Consider the following 20566-nt stretch of genomic DNA (forward strand, 5'->3'; position numbering starts at 1 on the left):
ATGAATTTCCAGAAATGCTTAAAACAGAATAGTTTTCGTTATAAGTATTTCCGGAAAAAGAGCGTCTACACGGGCAGGCTGCTTGTCCGGAAAAGCCCTTTTTCCGGAAATACGTCTACATTGGCCACAGATGCTTTTCCGGAAAAGAGCCCCGATCGTCATTTTCACGATCGGGGTTTTTTTCCGGAAAAGACTACTGGGCTGTCTACACTGGCCCTTTTCCGGAACAGTGTTCTGGAATAAGGACTTATGCCCGAGCGGGAGCAGCGTAGCTTTTCCGGAATAGAGGCTGATTTTGTACAGTAGAGCGTCATTGCTTTTCCGGAAATTCAAGGGCCAGTGTAGACAGCTCGCAGCTTATTCCGGAAAGGACGGTACCACTGACTTGGTACCCACACTCCCCACAGATACTGAAAAAGCGGCTGATTTTCCGGAATAAGTGGCCCAGTATAGACACAGCCCCTGAGTAAATTCTGGCCCTACCAAAGCCATGGTCCATTTTCACCAATGTCAGGGTCATAGAATTCTAAAACCGTAAATCTCATGAGTTCAGCGATTTAAATCGGAAATGTCACGTGTTTTTAACGGAAGGGTCCTAACCGTGTGGGGGAGGGGAGGGCGTCGCAGGTTGTGGTACTGCTCCCCTTACTTCTGAGCTGCTGCGGGTGGCGGCGCTGGGCAGCTGGAGAGCGGTGGCTGCTGGCAGCGAGCCCGGCTCAGAAGGCAGAGCTGCTGCCGGCAGCACTGCAGAAGTAAGGGTGGCATGGTATGGTATTGCCACCTTTACCTCTGTGCAGCTGCTGGCAGGGTGCCTGGCCAGCAGCGGCTGCTTTTGGGCCACCCAGCTCTGAAGACAGCACAGAAGGAAGGGGGCGATATTGTGACCCTCTCTAAAATAACTTTGCAACCCCCCCCACAACTAACTCCCTGTTAGGTCAGGACCGCCTGGCTGGTCTCCCCCTGTGGAATCTGCATAGCGTAGGCTAAAAGCACACAAAAGACAGATTTCATGGGCCATGCCACATATTTCATGGCTGTGAATTTGGAAGGGTCCTAATCACAGAATAGTTGGATTGTTCCCAACAACCCCCAGAAACTCAGGAAGCAGATTGGCTTGGGAAACAAAACTCCTTTCAGTTTCATTTCTCACACCCACAGTAGCTGGCTGTTTGTCCGGTATCTCTAGCAGTGAATACAAGTGGCAGGACAAGGAACTCCAGTGCCCATCCTGCCACCCAGCAGGTGATGAGACACAAGGGGGAAATAATCCATTGGAAACTCCATTTGCCATCTGGTACCCTCTGACTGTCCACACGGCCGTCGGGCGAGATGCAGACGCTGACCATGGATTCTTGGAGAGAAATGTTTTATGAGAAGATAGATGAGGTGAAGCCACAGGACAAGTGGGACCTAACGATGCACCAGGACCTGGATTACAATGTCCTGGAACCGGGTTGGGTGCAGTCGGTGCAAGAACACGCATTCGCCAGGTGAGGAGAAGCGGTTGTTAGGGCCGCTGGGAATTCCTTTAAGACTTCACACATACCACCACCTCCTTAGTCATTAACAAACGATCTGCATTCAGTGACGCATGCCACGTGTGTGTGTGCGTGTGTGTGTGTGTGTGTGTGTGTGTTTGTGCGTGTGTGTGCGTGTGTGTGTGTGTAGGCGTAGAAGCAAATATATGAATGCTTTAATTCTGTCTTGGAATTAATGATGCCTTTAAATAAGGGGTGGAGAAGCTAAGGGGCCGGATGTGGCCTCCGACTTGCCTGGATCCAGCCGCCAAGGTTTAGAACTCCTCTCTCAGCATTGTGATCTCGCACTGGTACTCCTGCCCTCCCCCATCACCTCATCGTGGGGCTGGAGCACACAAAATCTAGTAGCCTGGCCCCCCCGAGGCTCTGGTGTGCGGGGGAATATGGGAAGTGTCTTTCTGCTTCTCAGTTGAGGGTCACATCAGGTGTTTTTTTCCCTTTGCTTCTCGCTTGTGTGCAACCCTCGACTCATTTTTCTGTGGGTCAGAAGCCTCCAACCCCAAAAGGTTCCCCAGCCCTGCTTTAAACACAACCTCTGCTTTCAAAATTGCTTCCTTTTCTTTTCCAGCCACCACCCGCCCCTTTTCTCCCCACCCCCATCTCTGCAAGTGGGGCTGCCATGTTAGCAGTTTACTTTTTGGTTGGGGTTCTGTAGCCTCTCTCGCGCATGCTATTTAGAAGCTGCGGTGTATTGATACAGGCCGGCATGCCCAGCAGTGCATACATTGTAATGAAAGGAGTGGGAGAGGGTGGTGCAGAGCAGGATGGGAGAGGGCAGTGCGGTGGGATGGAGCAGGTTGGGAGAGGGTGGTGTGGTGGGATGGAGCAGGTTGGGAGAGGGTGGTGTGGTGGGATGGAGAGGGATGGGAGAAGGCGGTGTGGAGCAGGATGGGAGAGGGCAGTGCGGTGGGATGGAGCAGGTTGGGAGAGGGTGATGTGGTGGGATGGAGCAGGTTGGGAGAGGGCAGTGCGGTGGGATGGAGCGGGATGGGGGAGGGCGGTGTGGAGCAGGATGGGAGAGGGTGGTGTGGAGCGGGATAGGAGAGGGCAGTGTGGTGGGATGGAGCGGGATGGGGGAGGGCGGTGCAGTGGGACGGAGCAGGATAGGAGAGGGCGGTGTGGTGGGATGGAGCGGGATGGGAGAGGGCGGTGCGGTGGGACGGAGCAGGATGGGAGAGGGCGGTGCGGTGGGACGGAGCAGGATAGGAGAGGGCGGTGTGGTGGGATGGAGCGGGATAGGAGAGGGCGGTGTGGTGGGAAGGAGCGGGATGGGAGAGGGCGGTGCGGTGGGACGGAGCGGGATGGGAGAGGGCGGTGCGGTGGGACGGAGCGGGATGGGAGAGGGCGGTGCGGTGGGACGGAGCAGGATAGGAGAGGGCGGTGTGGTGGGATGGAGCGGGATAGGAGAGGGCGGTGTGGTGGGATGGAGCGGGATGGGGGAGGGCGGTGCGGTGGGATGGAGCGGGATGGGAGAGGATGGAGCGGAGCGGGCTGGGGGAAGGTGGGGCGGTGGGGTAGAGCAGGCTGGGAGAAGGTGGGGCACGGGGCGGAGCAGGATGGGAGAGGGCGGTGTGGTGGGATGGAGCGGGATGGGAGAGGGTGGTGCGGTGGGATGGAGCGGGATGGGAGAGGGTGGTGGGGTGGGATGGAGCGGGATGGGAGAGGGCGGTGCGGCGGGACGGAGCAGGATGGGAGAGGGCGGTGTGGTGGGATGGAGCGGGATGGGAGAGGGTGGTGGGGTGGGATGGAGCGGGATGGGAGAGGGTGGTGCGGTGGGATGGAGCGGGATGGGAGAGGATGGAGTGGAGCGGGTTGGGGGAAGGCGGGGCGGTGGGGTAGAGCAGGCTGGGAGAAGGTGGGGCACGGGGCGGAGCAGGATGGGAGAGGGCGGTACGGTGGGACGGAGCGGGATGGGAGAGGGCGGTGCGGCGGGACGGAGCAGGATGGGAGAGGGCGGTGTGGTGGGATGGAGCGGGATGGGAGAGGGTGGTGGGGTGGGATGGAGCGGGATGGGAGAGGGCGGTGCGGTGGGATGGAGCGGGATGGGAGAGGATGGAGTGGAGCGGGTTGGGGGAAGGCGGGGCGGTGGGGTAGAGCAGGCTGGGAGAAGGTGGGGCACGGGGCGGAGCAGGATGGGAGAGGGCGGTACGGTGGGACGGAGCGGGATGGGTGCAGCGGGATGAGAGAGGGCGATGGAGCGGGCTGGCAAAGGGCAGTGCAGCAAGGCGGAGCAGGCTGCCAGACCACTCCAGCTCCCACCACCAATGTGGTGAGTGCAGAGGGTGACTCCTGCTGTTGCCCTGCACCAGAGACTCATCATCCCCTGGCACCCTCCTGTCCATAGGACGGTTGGGACGGCCACTCTGGGGCCCCCAAAAATGCAGGGGCTGGGGAGGGACAGCTCCGCCCACCATAGAAGAGGGACACTGATTGGAGAGGGCTAGCGAAGAGCCCCAAGAATGATTAAAGGGTTAGCAGCCACAGCGGCCAGTGGCACAGTTGCAAGATCTCCACCTACGTAGCTTTACAAACTATTTACACAGGGAACAAATATTTACCACGGAGGCCACTGGAAGAGAAAGCCCCAGCATGATCCAATGGCGAGAGCCTGGAGCTCGGGTCAGACCGGAAATAAGATGGAGACATCTTTAACACTCTGAATAATTGACCATTGGGACCACTTGCCCAGGGTGGTGGTGGACTCTCCATCGCTGCCAATTTGGAGATCACGCAGGGAAGGGTCCCTAAAAGCTCTGCTCCAGGAATGATTGTAGGGCCCCTCCCTGGCTCGTGTTGTACAGTTCACCAGGGCAGATGCTCACAAGGGTCCCTTGGACATATCTGAACCTGTAATGACAGTGAAATGCATTAAAAATAAGGCCTGGCGGATGCAACCTGGGGAGTGTGACACCTGCCTAGGCCAGATCTGAAGTTGGCCCCATGTTTTTACTGAGCCTTGAGTTTGGTAGCAGGGGCTGCTGGTTGGTTGCTGTAATGGGGTCAACCCATCCCATGCTGAGCTTAGGCAGGAGGGGTAGGAGGACTTCTCTGGTCTGCAGGCAACAGCTCCCCCAGCCAGGCACCTGCTGGAGCTGCCAATTATGGAGGCAATTTTGGGAGGTAATAGTTGCCTTTATAAGACAACTCCCCCAATATCGGGCCGATCCCAGTAATATCAGGACGCCTGGTGGCCTTATGCATGCTGTATCTCCTTCCTCTTTTTAGCTTCCAGTGCTCTCGCTGCCACCATTCCTGGTCATCCGCTCAAGTGGTGGTCCTCTTCCACATGTACCTGGACCCGCACAGGAGGAAAAGTCGGGTGAAGATGAGAGTCTTTCGACAAGAATGTTATGAGTGTTCTGAGGGCAATTTAGAAAAGCCACATTTCCAGGAGGAAAGCGTCAGGAGGATATTGGCGCACTTGGTCAGCAGCATCAGGGAGAAATGTTATGGTGAGTTCGTGGACCACAGCCAGCTAGCTGAGGTTACCGTATCAGGATGGCCCCATGGACCGCATCGGAGCGACCATTGTGAGGCGTGCAGGTTGGGAATCCATCAGACGCCTACACACTCAAAGCACCATAGAAAACCCAAAGGCACAGTGCATCATGGGACATCCAAAGACACAATGCCACTAAGTCAGCTCCCGTCCAACAATTTACTCGAGGGCCCGAATTGCTGTTCAGAGTTTTGTTGTGTTCTCTGCGTTATTTTCATGTTCATTTTTATTTATCTGATGACCTCTCAAAGTTCCTTCCGGTTCTAAGAATCTATGATGGAGCTGGCCACATAATGGGGATCATCTCCTTTCCCCCACCTGATTCATGAATCATTGTTAATAGAGTCAGCTAGCCGGGTTATCTCTGCTTGATGAGTTTGCATTGCCTAGATAATTGCTGGGGATTCAAAAACATGATTGGAAGTCCCCCAGACGTCACGAATTCTGGCGGGAATGAGTGCCTCTGAGAACGGCAGTCACAGCTACAGCCTTCCTTCCTAGCTTTTCTCTAGGGGTTGATCTCCTGTTTGAAAAAGTCCAGTTGGTCAATCAAGGAGCAGAAACAATACCACATGGCTTCTTTTGGGATATGTAAAAATTCGGAGGGGTCTGGAATAATGCAGCCATTGCATTACTCTTTAAACATGCTTTTTTCTCTTTGTTTCTGTAGTTTAGAAAGATACATTAAGAGTCTGTCCAAAACCAGTATTATCCTTCCTGATGTATAAACATGCTCTTTCCCTTCATTCCTGTAGGCTAGGAAACCAGAGAAGTATGTAGCTGTTTTACTTTGTTGTGTCTTTGGTTTATCCTCATTGGCTCTGTATAAAATATTTTCAGGGTGAAATTTCTTGTAATCTCTGTAACTTGCTGATTTAGAAGGTTTGTAGTGTAGAAAAGTGTTGATTTAATTAGACACTGTAAATAGTAATTAGGGGTGGCTATAACGGTATTCATTATTTGCTTATTAATATTCATTGTATGGTAGTTAACATTACTAAATAAGGTTTTAGGAAAAGTAGATAAAAGGGTATAATTGGTGCCAATTTGTGGCCATTCAGACGTTGTGTTGAGTGTCCAAGGTAAACGTATGTGAGCAATCAAGTAGTTCTGTTCTCCTCATCCGCTCCTGGGTCACCTGTTTCTTCTCTAACAACTTTGGTGACCAACCACACACCACGAGGCACAAATAGCTCCCGCGAACCATTTGGGTACAGAGGCGGAAATTATTTGTCTGGACAATTTGGCCCATCCCAACAACAACTGCGTTAGGTCTATGAATCCAGAAAGGTGCTACATTGATAACGGACATTATTAGCTGCGACTGATTCTTCTGGATCTGCCTGTTACCTTCATGCTCAGTGAGGTATGTGACCGTGAAAACGGGACAATGGGGATGTAACAACCCAACTGTTTGAGGAAAGATGAGCCAAAGGAGATGAGCGAATGCAGAAGAAAACCATGGAAATGTCCGTCTGGAGAGGCATGCAAGAGGTTTTCCTTAGTACATCACAATTGCCACAAACGAAGCCCATGAATTGTCCTCCCTCGCGTGAGCATGGAGAATAATTGATCACTGTCCTCTTGCCTTTGGCATTATCACGTCCTCCCGTGGCTCTCTCTTCTCCAGACTAAACGTGCCCCCAAACGGCGGCTGTAACTTTGCCAGAAATAAAGCGTGTCCCTTTCTCTGCCGTGCATTTGGTTACCTCTCGTGTTTGTCACCCCTTGTGTGCAAGAAGTGAATTGTGCTGTCAGTAATGTTGTGTCTCTTCAGCAAGTACCTGGAAAAACCAACATTAGTTGCTGTTGCTTGAAAGGCCATGAGGCAAGGTTGGGTTAGTTACAAAGCCACATGTGTTATGTTGTGGTTAACAGTGAAGCAACTCTCTGGGTTGCCCGTGAAACCGGTTGTTCCTGGTGACTAATGCAGGCTGCCTAGCATGCTGATATTTTAACCTACCGACAATATATCTTCCAATCATTTAATAAGCCTGTTATTAAGCATTAATGCAGCTGTTGTGTAATCCAGGTTGGCCTGTAACTTTCTTCCGATCCTTCTCACTTATGCTACATGGCCCATGACACTTCGCACTAGAGGAAATTAACTTTGGCCCAAGTAGATGAGAAAACTCTCAGTATTGGGACATACGACCATTTCCTCATAGCTACAGAGAAGGAGTTACCCAGCCAAGCCTGTTTACCCTGGATTTGGTCTGCAGGGATGCCTGCACACCCCTTGCCACCTGGAAAGCATGTGATCTGAAAAACAAAAGAGAGAGGGGTGCACCATGGTACTGGGAACAAACCAGGTGCAACGCTGATGCATAAACTCTGGTTTCAGGTGACGTGTATGTACCGGCGTTGGCTATAAAAATGGCTGGAGGGGTGTGACTTTGGGGACACGCCCGGTATGGGACTGCTCTTTGGAGACGGATACAGTTGAGAACCTTCCTCCTCGCCCAGTGGTTTTGAAACTAGGGGTTGCAACCCAGCACTGGGGGGTGGGAGGTTGGGCACTGGTGCTTGGGGCTGCAGGGGGAACAGGTGAGCAGTGTGGGGGCTAAGGCAGCTCCCTGCTTGTCCTGGCACTGCCGACTGCGCTGTGCCCCAGAAGTGGCCACAGCAGGCCGGCTCCTTGAGGGCTGGGGGGAGTGCACAGGGCTCCGCGCACCGGCCATGCCCCCAGCACTAGCTCCGTACATCCATTGGCTAGAACTTGCTGCCGGCTGGTCTGCGGTGCCAGGAGAGGCAGGAAGCTGCCTTAGCCCCCGCACCTCACTGCTGACTGGGACCCACTTGAGGTCAGCCCCTCCTGTCCCAGCCCCCCCACCAGCCGGAGCCTCCTCCGACATCCCAAAGCTCCACCCTCAGCCCCACCCCGCAGCCCCCACTCCGGTCACGTGATGTGGGGCGCGGCATCGATTTTCTTCAACTGGGTCACGAGAAAAAAAGTTTGAAAACGGCCGGCCTAGGCCATGTTATTGCACCGGCGTGACGCTGGCCAGGGAGTCTCGAGTCTAGTCCCTGGAGAACTGAAGGGTGGCCCGGCCTCCGCCCACACAGTCTAGTTCCTGGGATGACTTTGGTGCTTCAGTTCAATGGTTCCTCCCCTAGGGAGCCTCCCCTGTCCCAGGACTGGCGTCTGCACCGAGTGAGGAAACGCCGCGTTAGCCTCGCTGGCTTCTCAGCCTGCTTCATGCCCCCACCCCCAGCCAGCATGCGCACTGCCGGAAGCAGAGGTCCTTGGGGGGCGAGGGGACAGCACCTGGCGGTGACTTTCCTCCCTCCCCCTCACAAGCCCCCACTTCCATCACCTCCATCCCACGGGAGGCTGGGGAGGAAGTGGGCTGTGCCCTGGACCAGAGACAGCATCAACCCAAGTGCTGCACTCGGCCTGTGCCTGCAGATGGCGCCGTGCCCCTTTAGCCGGAAGGTTTTGTTCCTCTGAGCACTTTGAACCACCCATCCGCTTTCCAGGACCGTGGCTGACTCAGGGGCCGATTTCACCCCTAAAAGCCGGGCTTGGTTCAACCTCCCCCGGGGCTGGTGCTCTTGGAGTAGGAGGCAATGAATGTTCCTTCTCTCAGCTCATCCGATGTCCCTTGGATGCTGCCAGCCAAAGCCAAAAGGAAATTGAGAACATCGAAACAAACAGAAACCCTAACCCCGAACAGAGATTTTTCCCCTGCAAAGGGAGAACTGCCGTAACATCCACTCTGGATTTTGCTGTTGCTATGGTTGGTGCTTGGAAAGCAATCGGCTGCTACAGTTGTATAAAACTCTGTTTGGGTGCGTCTAGATAGCGGCGCTGTTTCGGGATTCTTCCAGTATCCCCAGGGATGGCCCGTGACTATAGGCCGACTTGGCCATCGCCTAGGGTGCCGCCTTCAATGGTGCCTGATGACATTACGTCATTGACGGCCGTGCAGGCGAGGGCACCGATCGCGCGTTCCGCCTGGGGTGCCAGCTGCTGCAGCTGGTCTCAGGCCACTCCTGGGTATCTCCAAGTAATTATTCTGCGTCTTTAAACGCGCCTGTTATTTCAAAACATATTTCGAAATAACGGGTGCGCTATTCCGGCATCCCTGTTACCCCCATTCCACGAGGGCTAAGGGATTTGTTGAAACAGCACCGTATTGCAAAATTTGGCACCTTGCAGACAGCGCCAAATTTTGAAATCAACTATTTTGAAATCACCTCAAAATAAGCTACGCAATTTGCTAATTTCAAGGTCAGGGTGCTGTGCAGACACACTCCTAGAGAGAGAGTCTCCCTCTGAACTTTCTGGAACGTTGCATAGAATTCATCCTGAAACAACCAAGCCTGCATTTAGTCAGACATATCACAGGCCTAATTTAAAGGCTGCTGAAATCTCACCTGTATTTTGCCTGGCAGCCAGCTAAGGTGTTTGAACGGGACTCGTTTAGCTGCGAGAAAGCTGCTGTGGTTGAGCGTTCATTATCCTGCTTGCTTTCTGCTAAACCCCGCTGCACGCAGCTGGGCATTTTAACGAAGCTGGCTTCGTTTGTGGTTCAGTCTTACAGGCCAAAGTGACTTTCTGGCTGCTAAAAAGCGGTGAGGCGCTTCCCACAATGCCTGTCTTTGTCTACCCCGTTTCTTAGCTGTCGAGCTTTGAAAATACGCCTCCCGTGGAATAGAATGGACCAAAGTAACCCCGGGGAAATGCCACTGGTGCCAACAATTTTTGCTATTCCGCTGTGGCCAGGACTGGAATCCAGCCCCACGTTGGCAGCCGGGACTTGGGTTTTTTAGGGAGGAGCAGTTGTGTTCCTTGTTTGCACAAATTAATGTGTTTACCATTGTGTTTGTGGGTGTGGACTGACCTCTCCTGGCAGTGCTTGCCTGCACAAATATGTACACACACTCACACAAATACACCCCTTCCTCCCCACACACAGGTGCACATGGTTCATGTACGTGCAGAGGAGACAGGAATGACATGACACTAAGAGCTCTTACTGGGCCCTATGCGCCCGTGGCCCCTCTGCACCTCCCCAGCAGTGTTCCCTCTAATCTTATCCATTCGTGTGCAGTTTTGCCATCCATGTGTGGAATACATTTTGTTACGTGCACCGAGGCACCTGTGAATGTGCACCACCAGTCAAAACAAACCTAGCTGTGGGTGCTCTGCTAATCAGCTGGGTGCCACTTGAATCTCTCCTGAGCGGCTAATCCCACCATATCCTGTGACACTCCGGAGATGGAGGCTAGAGAGACATACCCGCGTCACCTCAGGGCCTCGTTTGCTTGGTGAGGAAATGTTGCTCCCCATCAGAAGAGATTTTGAAAAACACCCTGTTTGTTGCTGTGTCTCTGCCACCGATGTTCAGGGTGACCTTGGCCATGTCACTTACTCTCTGGGGAAAAGGAAGGGGGATAATCGCTGCTTTGGGACACTCTTCATTGACACGGCAAGTGCTTCAGGACTGGGCCCGGCTCTGGTATTGTGCTGGGACAGTTCCCAGCCCAATCTGTAATCCAGATCATAACCATTCTGAGCTCTGCCGCAGCAGCGGAGCCCTAACCTGCCTTTCTGCCGCACTTAATGGGTCTGTCGAGAGGCATGTTTAGGGCAGTGTCTGTGCCCCGCGGACTGTCCATGGGATCAGAGCCTGGCTCTAAGTCCTTCCCACCCCCCTTTTAAGTCTCAGCTCCCTTTGGCAAGCGGCCCAGGAAAAGAATTTGGTTTCCTTTGAAGTAAAGCTCCCGTCCCCTCCTTCTGCGCAGGAATCCCCGTTAGGCATTCTCTGTTCTTTTCCCTTGACTGAGTTTACACAATAATTGAGTTGTGAAAGGAAAGCAGCAGGGATTCCTTGCAGTCCCTGTGGCTGGTAAGGCTGGCTCATTATGAGACATAAGAACGGCCACAGTGGGTCAGATCAAAGCTCCATCTGGGCCGGTGTCCTGTCTGCCCTCCCCTGACATCCATTCCCAGCCCCTGACACACAGAGGCTAGGGACACCGTCCCTGCCCATCCTGGCTAATAGTCATTGATGGGCCTGTGAACGTATCTAGCTCTTTTTTGAACCCTGTTGATGTCCTAGTCTTCACACCATCCTCTGGCGAGGAGTTCCACAGGTTGACTGTGCGCTGTGTGAAGAAAAACTTCCTTTTGTTTGCTTCAAACCCGCTACCTATTACATTATGAGAAATAGATCAGAGTTTTAAAAAGTTATATTACTGAGCAGTTCTCTGGGCCTTGATATTTTTGGGGCACAGGGCAAGCATTCCTGGAAGATAGAATTATAGAATCAGAAAAGACCTCAGGAGTCATCAAGTCTAACCTCCTGCTCAAAGCAGGAGCAACCCCAAGTCAATCGTCCCAGCCAGGACTTTGTCAAGCTGGGACTTAAACACCTCTAGGGATGGAGATTCCACCCCCGCCCTGGGTAACCCATCCTAGTGCTTCCCCACCCTCCTTCTGTTGTCTCCATTTTGCAGATGGAGAAACTGAGTCACACAGTGGTCATGAAGCACTGCAAGAAGGGGAACCCATCTCTGGCCCTGGGAGGGGGGTGAAGATCCAGAGCAGCAGGTGCCGCAGATCCATGCTCTTATCTAGCTCTTCTGCTGAAGCACAGCTCGTGTGTGTGTGTTTGTGTGTATATGTGTATGTGTGTATATGTGTGTGTGTGTGCGTGTGTGTGTGTGTGTGTGTGCGTGTGTGTGTGTATCTGTGTGTATATGTGTATGTGTGTGTGTATGTGTGTGCGTGTGTGTGTGTGTGTGTGTGTGCATGGCAGGATGGGATCGGAAGTGCCCTCTGTACTTCCCAACGTTGTGCCTGGTCTCCCAGCTATTCTGGGCCTATCGCTATGTAGCACACAAGGCTGCCCCTGTCTGATGGGCAGGACATGGGGGAGCCAGGCTGCCAAAACCAGGGGGAGGCCGGGCAGGCAGGTGAGGGGGGGATGGAGCTCAATGCAGTGATCACATGACTGCGGTGTGACTCAGTTTCTCTGTCTGGCTCTACAGCATTGATGAGGACCTGTGCTGATCACTCCGCTGCCCGCTCTGGTTGGGCCCCTCCATCAGTGGCAGCCAGTGCTTGCTGAGTTGGGGGGGCAGGAAGGGCAAGAAGGGGGCACCCCACTTAGCAATTCAAATGTTGGAGGGCATGGGGGCACCTCCCGAGTGGTACCACACATCACCTCGGATGCAGCAGCCAGAGCCCGAGAAGCGCCTGCCGGGGTCAGCAAAGGGGCTTTTCCTTTTCTCATCGGCCCCCGATTTTCTAACCCCCCCGCCCAGGCAGTGATCAGAGCACAGAGGCGCCTGCCCGGAGGGAGGCGAGGGCGGAAGGGCTGTCTGCCCAGCCTCCGCAATGAACCGCAGAGCTAGCAGAGGAGAGGGGGAGAAATTCTCGGAGCAGCGCTGGATCCGCTCCGGCTGGGTGCTTGCCGCCTGGTAGCTGTCACAACGCAGAACCTGCGGCCCGCAGGGCGGGGAGGCTGGACGCTCCGGGAGCCAGGCTTCCATTTGGGTCTTTGCAAAGGAACGAGTTTCCCGTTTGCTTTCCAGAGCGTGTCCAGCGCCGGTGCCGAGAGGGGCTAAAAGAGCCAGAATCGCTCTCCCCTGCTCTCCTCTGCCCGAGGTGTGTCCAGAGTAACTCCCGCAGTGCAGCGCTGAGGAAAATTCGGGCTCCTCTTGCTCGAGAGGATCAACACCCCATGTGCTGGCCCCTGGCTCCAGGCCCGTGTTCAGAGCCGGCGTTTGCGGCTCAGCGTTCTCTCCGCAGGCCAAAACCACCCAGCCTGGAATATGGGAAGGTTCGGGTGCCGATGTGGATTTTGAGCATCGTTCAGGGCCCCCTGGAGCGTTTGCTGCAGGGATTTGGGGCGATCTGGGGCCTGACTCTGCTCTCGCTCACCCCCGGGGAAAGCCAGCCCCCGTGAGATCAGGGTCAGGGCCGGGACGTTGGGCTCCCAACTCAGAGCCGGGTTCTGCTTCGGCCCCGTTTCTCCCACTAGTGGAGACCCAGAGGAGTGTTGTCCGGGGAGCCTGACCTGGCCCGGGGTGCGTTTGTCCGAGCGGGGATCTCACACCCCACAAGAGGTCACCCCGTTCTTCCCGGCTGCGCTCTTTTCTGGGAGGTGGCCCAAAGACCTTCTACTGCCCGTCACCTCCCCTCCCTCCACATCCCTCAACCGCCCCATCCTGTCTCTGTGGGGAGGAGAGCTGTCGGGTTGTATCGCCAGGGTCTCTCTCAGAGGCCAACGCCCGGCCCACGCCCCATTCTACAGCAGAGAGCTGAGCCCTCAACGCACGACTTCGCAGGTCTGGCCTACGAGGAGAGGCCGAGGGATTTGGGCTTGTTTAGTCTGCAGAAGAGAAGAGTGAGGGGGGACTTGAGAGCAGCCTGCAACTCCCTGAAGGGGGGGTCCAAAGAGGCTGGAGAGAGGCTGTTCTCAGTGGGGGCAGATGGCAGAACGAGGAGCAATGGGCTCAAGTTGCAGTGGGGAAGGTCCAGGTTGGATATTAGGAAAAACGATTTCCCTAGGCGGGTGGGGAAGCGCTGGGATGGGTTCCCTAGGGAGAGCTGCCAGAACTACGAGGGCATCCCAAGAAGCACAGGGATCAGCTCTGCCTTCCCTCCACACTGCACCGTGGGATGCTTACCCACAATGCTTTGCTCGCTCCGTCCACAGAGAGCTAGCACCGCAGCCAGGAAGTGTCGACCATGGGAGGCAGAAAAACCGTTTTTCACTTTTGCCGACTTTTGCGAGTCGACAGCACTTCCCTGGCCAAACCTTCCCCGTGTAGACACAGCCTTTCTCCGGGTTGATCCTGGAAATACTCCCAGGCATACTACTTAGAAAGCTCCTATTAGCATCCCAGAATGGAGCAGCCAAGTCTTTGCCGCGTCGGGCCCTTTGTTTGCGTAGCACTGGCTGCCAATTACCTAGAAACGCTTGACAAATATTCAGTGGTCTTGAAACTAATCATTTGGCTTACGGAGAAAAGCGACCTTTGCAGCGTTTCACACCAGAGACGTGTTCGTACCCCACCCCCAGCTTTTTTTTAAGGACCCCCAAACTGCAGCAGCGTTCCCTCCCGTCTAAATGATTAGCACGGCACTGGGTTTATCCGGCGTTTTACTGCCAAACGCACAGTTACCGCGGAATTGCAGAATTGTCCTTCTCTTGAGGCCTGGAAACCAAGGGCAATTGGTTTATCCCTGCAGGATCAGCTGTGGAGATGACTCAGCGCTCAGAGCAGCTCAAGGGGGTGCAGGAATCCAGTCCAGGCCTTTCCTGTCGCTCTGCCCAGAGGGAATGTCCGCTCTGAGGCAGGCAAAGCCTCTCCCTGAGGTGGCTTTTTGGCAGAAGACACTGGAACGACCCGTTTACGTGCCACGGGCAGAATCGTTCCCCGCAGAATTGGCCAAGGGGGGGAACCGCAGGGAATTCAATATTCCACCCCGGTGATCTGCTTAATCCAGGCCACGCTCTTGAGCATGCTGGAATACACGCCATACCGATCGTTCTGCCCGCACCCGTCTCCCCAGGACACCGTGCCGATCAGCTGCCAGTGGTTGTTCTGGTGGTTCAACGTGACCATGGGCCCCCCAGAATCTCCGCTACAAGCATCTTTTCCTCCTGTGGGGAAGAGAAGGGAGGTCATGGCTGTGGCGTCTTGTAACCCCCAGGGACCCAAACACTCCACCGACTTTGCAAACTGCTTGTGACGAGGTGGACCAGGCCCTGAAGCCCCCTGCTGGAGGCGTGGGGCCTTGCCACATCCCGCCCGGCAAACCATAGAGATGTCCTCCAGGAAAGCTAGAGTGGCACAAAGGCCACGACCAATCAGGGCCCAGCAAGCTGGTTAAAAGGAAGCTGTTGGGCCAGAGTGAGGCAGTTCCTCCTTGGAGCTCAAAAGGCTCAGACAGGGCTGGAGAGCTGGGATGCAGGAGGGAAGCTACAGGAGACACAATGGGAGGCAGAAGGACCCAACCATGGGCGGGGGTAATGCAGGCAAGGGAAGGCATTGCCTTCCTAAAACTGCCTACATTGGGCTGGGGCTGTGCTACACAGTTCCCCGCCAGCCGGGGAAGGCTGGGGCCATGCCACACGGCAGTCCCGGCCCTCAGCTAGGGTTGGTGGGGCTTGGCTGGGCGGGGCAGGGGGTGTTTGGTTGTTTAAGGAGCATAGTCTCAAGGGAAGGGGTGTGGCTTCAGGCAGAAGGGGCGGGGCTTCATCTTGCCTTTCCCAGCTGGGCCTTCCCCCACTGCCCATGGGCCCAAACTAAACTTTGGCCAGGACACCAGAATTAGCACCCTAGGAGGCGGAAAGTGGCGTAGAACCATCTGTGACCACACATGGCCCCGACCTCGGTTTGATGGTACATGCAAAGCAGGGTGACCAGATGTTCCCATTGTATAGGGACAGCCGGCCAGTCAGGGCTTTGTCTTAGATAGGTGCCTATTCCCCCCACGCCACCCTGATTTTTCACACTTGCCGTCCGACCCCACTAACCCCAAGCCATCCAGCGCAGGAGGAAAGACGGAGTGAACTGCTCCAGCTGGTTTCAAGGGGAAGACGTGACCGTGTTTTACCGGGCAATGGCCTAGCACCGTATGGGTGAATCTGTCTGTCCAGAACCAAACCAGATACCAAATCCCCCTCTGAATGCCTTGCAGGAGCTGAATGGAGTGAACCCCTGTCCCTAAACCCATCCCCACCACAGAGCTTCCCATGGAGTTCATGGGCGGAAGGCCAGACGGTGACCGGTCAGTCTGATGTCTGGTCCGACGCAGGCCAGGCGAGCTAACCTGGGGATTCCTGCTGACAGCCCAACAATTTCTGGTTGCATGAGGCCAGAGCTTTTCAAAGAGTGGGCCTGACCTCCTGGGAGGTGCAAGGGCCCGACAAGGCTGCCCGGAAGGCCCAGGGTCAGCAGGGGGATCTGTCCGGGTGTAGGTAAGTCATCGCGGCTGCCCCATATCTGCCGGACAGAGCCCCTTGCAGGCTCCAGCACAGCCTGTGGGCACAGACGTATCCCCAGACGGACAGCGTCTGCCCAGGGGAAACAGGCGAGACCATACTGAAGGGCTCCTGCGTGAGACAGGTCAGCACCAAAGCTGGCTTAGCTAGAAGGGAGCGGTACCTTCTTTCTCTCCAGCACAGATCATATCATCTGTCACCTTTTTCTTCAGCCTCGCGTAGGCTTCCCGGCACAGTGCATGGTCCATGAGCGGGATCTCAATCTGCAATCAAAACAGTTTCTTGTTTGCAAGCGAGGAAAACCAGTCACCAGGCGCCCCCCGGCTCGCGGGGCCTGCTGTCCATCGGGCGGAAGGCTCCGATTGTGAGCAAGAGCTGTCCACGGTCGACACACCAACCGCACACAACTCAAACCAACAGGGACCTATTTCTGCTGGAAGCAACTGAAATTGGCACAGAGCCCGAGGCCGAAAAACGCTGCTCAAGGACGTGTGAGCGTTTGAGTCGAGGCTAAAACGTTGACAGCGGATGGTCACGGTTTGAATTGTGTAACGCTTGTAAACCCTCCTCTTTCAATCCGAACTTCTACCAGCAGAAAGCAGCTGTTGGACCCCCGCTTTCGCCTGACCCCAACCCCCGGGATCTCCCACGCCTGTGAATACTGAAATTGAGAAAACATTGAAAAACCCACGGCTGTGATCTCTTGAAATAACAAAAAAAGAGCAGTGCAATTCTGCCAAGCACCTTACCCGCCCTCTCTCTCTAATACCCTGGGACTGGCACAGCGACACCTACGACAACCAGGCCAGACTTTATGCAGCAACGTGCCCTACTTGACTGTAACACCCACAGTGGGCTGGGCCGAGGGGCTGTATCTGAGAGATCGGCGATGGAGATGCTCCAGCTCCTTGTGTGTTCTGCACGTGTCCTGGCCGGCCCCGCGAGAAGTGAAGTGGCTGAGCAAAGTGCCTCTATTTGCTCATTGCTCAAGGGGGCACAGGTGTCTGTTGGCTCCTCCCAGGAGACGTGTTTACTCGCCTCCTGGGGGCCGTGCGACTGCAGCAGTGAGCAGGCACGGGGGTAGCTGCACGGATCCCCACGCCGGCTGTTCTCTGCAGGTTTCCAGGCCAAGCACCCGGCAGGACCCCTAGCGCTCCAACAGCCTGGCCCGACGGCAGCGTTTCCTGCTTCGTTCCCCACGTGACACAAAGCCTAACTCTCACTGCAGCTAGAAGGCTGCCAGCCCCAGGGCCCCCAAGTTCCAGTGGCAGGAGCAGCGAAACGGACACGCCTGAGGTTGCAGAGGACGCCTGGGTCAGAGACAGGACCCCAGTCTCCACCCCGAGGCGCAGGCCCCCAGACCCTGCTATTTGCAGGTGACTAACAAAAGCCCAGTATCACCTCCATCAAGGCTTCGGGGAGTCTTTGCAAGAACTGCTTCCCCCATCCGCTGACGACGACCATGCCATCTGAAAGCAGAAGACAGACGAGGCTGCTAGCAATGGGACATGCAGGGGTGGGGAGAGGACTCTGCTATTAACGAGACCCTGCCGAGCACCGTAATGGATCGGTCCGTTTTAACGTCCGTCTAAGCCCCTCCCCCAACTGGCCTGTACCAAGGCAACCGTTCGCTCCCTGGAAGCTGGTTTGGGATCCGAGCTGCCCGGTTTGCTTGACAAGAGGCGTCAAAGGCAGGGACAGAAAGTCCCTTCATGCAGCCAGCTGCACCCTCAATTGCCCCTTCGATTAGCGGCCTGTGGCGCTGCTCCCAGCTTGGAAGTCCCCAGGAATGAGGCGCTGGGCGGGTCACAAGCAAAGCAAGTGGCCTTGGACATATGTGGGGCTTGGCGAGGCGGCTGCCTGGGGAGACGTGAGGCTCGCGCACACAGCGAGGAAGCCTGCCGAGAGTGTGAGCATGACTCCATCGCGGGCAGAGGAGGGGCCTTGGCACTGTCCTTTATCCCCTTTGTGGAGAGGCAAGGGAGGTCAGTCGCAGCAGCCAGGAGATCCAGCAAGAGGGAAGACGTGAGGATGTGAAGGCCAGGACTTTAACAAAAAAGAGCTAGATCAGTGTTTCTTCAACTTTTTAAGACCGAGGCACACCAAACAATACTTTTTTTTTATGGGGAACACTAAGGATTTTTTGTTGAGCAAATAAATAGATAAATAAAGGTCGGGGGGAGGGGAGAAGGGTCAGGGGGAAAGTTATTGAGAAAAAAAAAGGTCGCCTACCCCTTTAAGGGCAGCCATTTTGAATTCTGTTGTTCTCCGTGGCACACCTCCGACTGCCTCGTGGCACACCGGTGTGCCACGGAACACAGTTTAAGAAACACTGAGCTAGATCCATTCATGGAGGTTGGGTCCATCAATGGCTGTTAGGCAGGATGGGTAGGAATGGTGTCCCTGGCCTCTGTTTGCCAGAGGCTGGGAATGGGTGACAGGAGAGGGATCACTTGCTGATTCCCTGTTGTGTTCACTCCCTCTGGGCACCTGGTGCTGGCCACTGTGGGCAGACAGGACACGGGGCTAGATGGGCCTTTGGTCTGTCCCGCTCTGGCCGCTCTTATAAAACACTCTGGGCGTGAGTAAGGTCAAAGAGTCAGCTGGGTCAGAGCTGAGCAGCTCTCGGGCATTTCTCCATCCTGAGCCTGACCTGAGATTGTCCCTGTGGCATGTTTGCTGGGGTTTTGCCCAGCAATGGACACGAAGGAACATCTGGGGGAGACCGCGCCATCGCCCTACAAGGGACTGACCACGGCTAGGCTGGGAGTCGTCAATCTCTCTCTGCCCTTTGGATCCACTTTGCCCTCTGGCCTCTTGCTCCTAGCCCCTTGCAGCTCCCTGACCGTGTCCTCTCCCCCGGCCTGGGGTCTCCGCCTCGCCCAGGTCTTTGGGTTACCCCATCCATCGTGGTTTGGGTCTAGCAGGGCTTGATGGCCGACTTGCAGCGGGAGCTACCGGCCAATTGGCAACGCAGCGAAATCAGCCCACGGATCTCCCTCGCCGTGGCCCCGTTTGTGGCCCGTTTCTGAGCGGGCCCTGCACCGGCCCTGGGCGGGGAAGGGGAAGGAGCCAGCCCTCGCCTTTGTGGTGCGAGCCATCGGGAAAGCAAACGGGCATCACGTAGTCGTTCAGCACGGCCTGCTCAGACAGCTCCACCAGGCCCAGGTCGTACTCGAAGGTGGCTGCCCGGTAGGAGGGGTGGAGCACGATGGTCTTTGGCCGCCGTTGCTGCTCGGTGTCGTCTTGCTTGAGGGTCCGGTGTTTCCCTGTGAAGGAAGGAGGCCAGGGAGGTGGGTGCAGCCATGGGAGGCCGTCGCCAACGGGCAGTGACTTCCCACAAAAGGCGTTCGGGGGCTTGGAGAAGCGTGTGGCCCAGCACAGGACACGGCCTAGTGCCTGGCAGAGCGGCTGGGTCCCCCGGCACAGCTGACCCACCGTGCTGCCGCAGCAGGGAGCCCGGCTCGGCGGAGAGGAGCGACCGGGAATGTCAGAGCCTCGAGGGAAGGGGAAGCCCGTGTGGGAAGCAAGAACACGCACAGCAATGGCGCAGGGGAATGGCAGAAAGGGTCTGATCCCATCCAGCCTTCCATGACCTAAGCCATGGGCCACGGCCCGCCTGGAGGGCCCGGTGGTCAAGGGCCTGTGTCTGCCCCTGGATCCTGGGAGTTCATTGCTGGCCACGTACCCAGGGTTATGCTGAAGGAGGAAGGACTGAGAATGTCTGAGCTGCGTAAAACGGGGTTCTCCGGGTCCAGCTCCTCATGGAGGCAGTGAGCAGCAGTGACAATCCACCTGGTTCCTGGGACAGAGAAGAGTCAACACAGCTGTCCAGTCCAGCCCTGCTCCAGGGCAGGGGATCACTCACAACACCCGTCAGCCCAAGACCCACACGTGAGATCGTTCACAACACCCATCCGGCTCAGGACCCACATGTAGGATTGCTCACAACACCCGTCAGCCCATGACCCACACGTGGGATGGCTCACAATACCCGTCAGCCCACAACCCACATGTGGGATGGCTCACAATACCCGTCAGCCCACAACCCACATGTGGGATGGCTCACAACACCCGTCAACCCACGACCCACACGTGGGATGACTCACAACACCCGTCAGCCCAGGACCCACACGTGGGATGGCTCACAACACCCGTCAGCCCAGGACCCACATGTGGGATGGTTCACAACACCCGTCAGCCCAGGACCCACATGTGGGATGGTTCACAACACCCGTCAGCCCAGGACCCACACGTGGGATGGTTCACAACACTTGTCATCCCGTGCTCGGAGGGACTGCTCCACAGCCGCGGGGCTGGGTGCTGAGCGCAGGCGAGAGACCCCCGAGGCCCACGGACCTTGAGGGATGTCCTGCTCTCTGGGCCCTTCAGGAAAGAAGCCCTGAGACCCACCCTTGGGTGGGCAGGTGGCAAAGAGCCACTGAGCCACTAACACCACCTCGGGGTCATCCTTGCTCCGCATGAGGCTCTCTCCTTCTGCCCCCGGCCCTGCGGCAGCGCCCGCCCGACCCAGCCACCCCACTCCTGGCGGCATTTCCCAC

At 56.0% G+C, this 20566-nt stretch overlaps 2 protein-coding genes across 2 annotated transcripts in view; one reads left to right on the forward strand and one right to left on the reverse strand.

Moving 5' to 3' along the window:
• Window positions 1-1141: 1141 nt before the first annotated feature.
• RTP2 (receptor transporter protein 2) lies at window positions 1142-9156 on the forward strand. Its single transcript, XM_025189585.2, has 2 exons — window positions 1142-1490; window positions 4764-9156. Exons 1-2 carry the CDS (start codon window positions 1330-1332, stop codon window positions 5302-5304), a joined length of 702 nt encoding a protein of 233 aa, XP_025045370.2. The 5' UTR covers window positions 1142-1329; the 3' UTR covers window positions 5305-9156.
• Window positions 9157-14139: 4983 nt separating this feature from the next.
• Window positions 14140-20566, reverse strand: part of MASP1 (MBL associated serine protease 1) — a 60262-nt gene continuing 53835 nt past the window's right edge. Inside the window, exons 12-16 of the mRNA XM_075938224.1 lie at window positions 19693-19806; window positions 19088-19273; window positions 17406-17473; window positions 16168-16267; window positions 14140-14660 (exon numbers count right to left, since the gene is read on the reverse strand). Coding sequence (XP_075794339.1) covers window positions 14470-14660; window positions 16168-16267; window positions 17406-17473; window positions 19088-19273; window positions 19693-19806 — 659 coding nt within the window. The 3' untranslated portion in view covers window positions 14140-14469. The remainder of the gene's footprint in view (window positions 14661-16167; window positions 16268-17405; window positions 17474-19087; window positions 19274-19692; window positions 19807-20566) is intronic.

Source organism: Pelodiscus sinensis, chromosome 10 (assembly GCF_049634645.1).
Source record: "Pelodiscus sinensis isolate JC-2024 chromosome 10, ASM4963464v1, whole genome shotgun sequence".
NCBI lineage: Eukaryota > Metazoa > Chordata > Testudines > Trionychidae > Pelodiscus > Pelodiscus sinensis.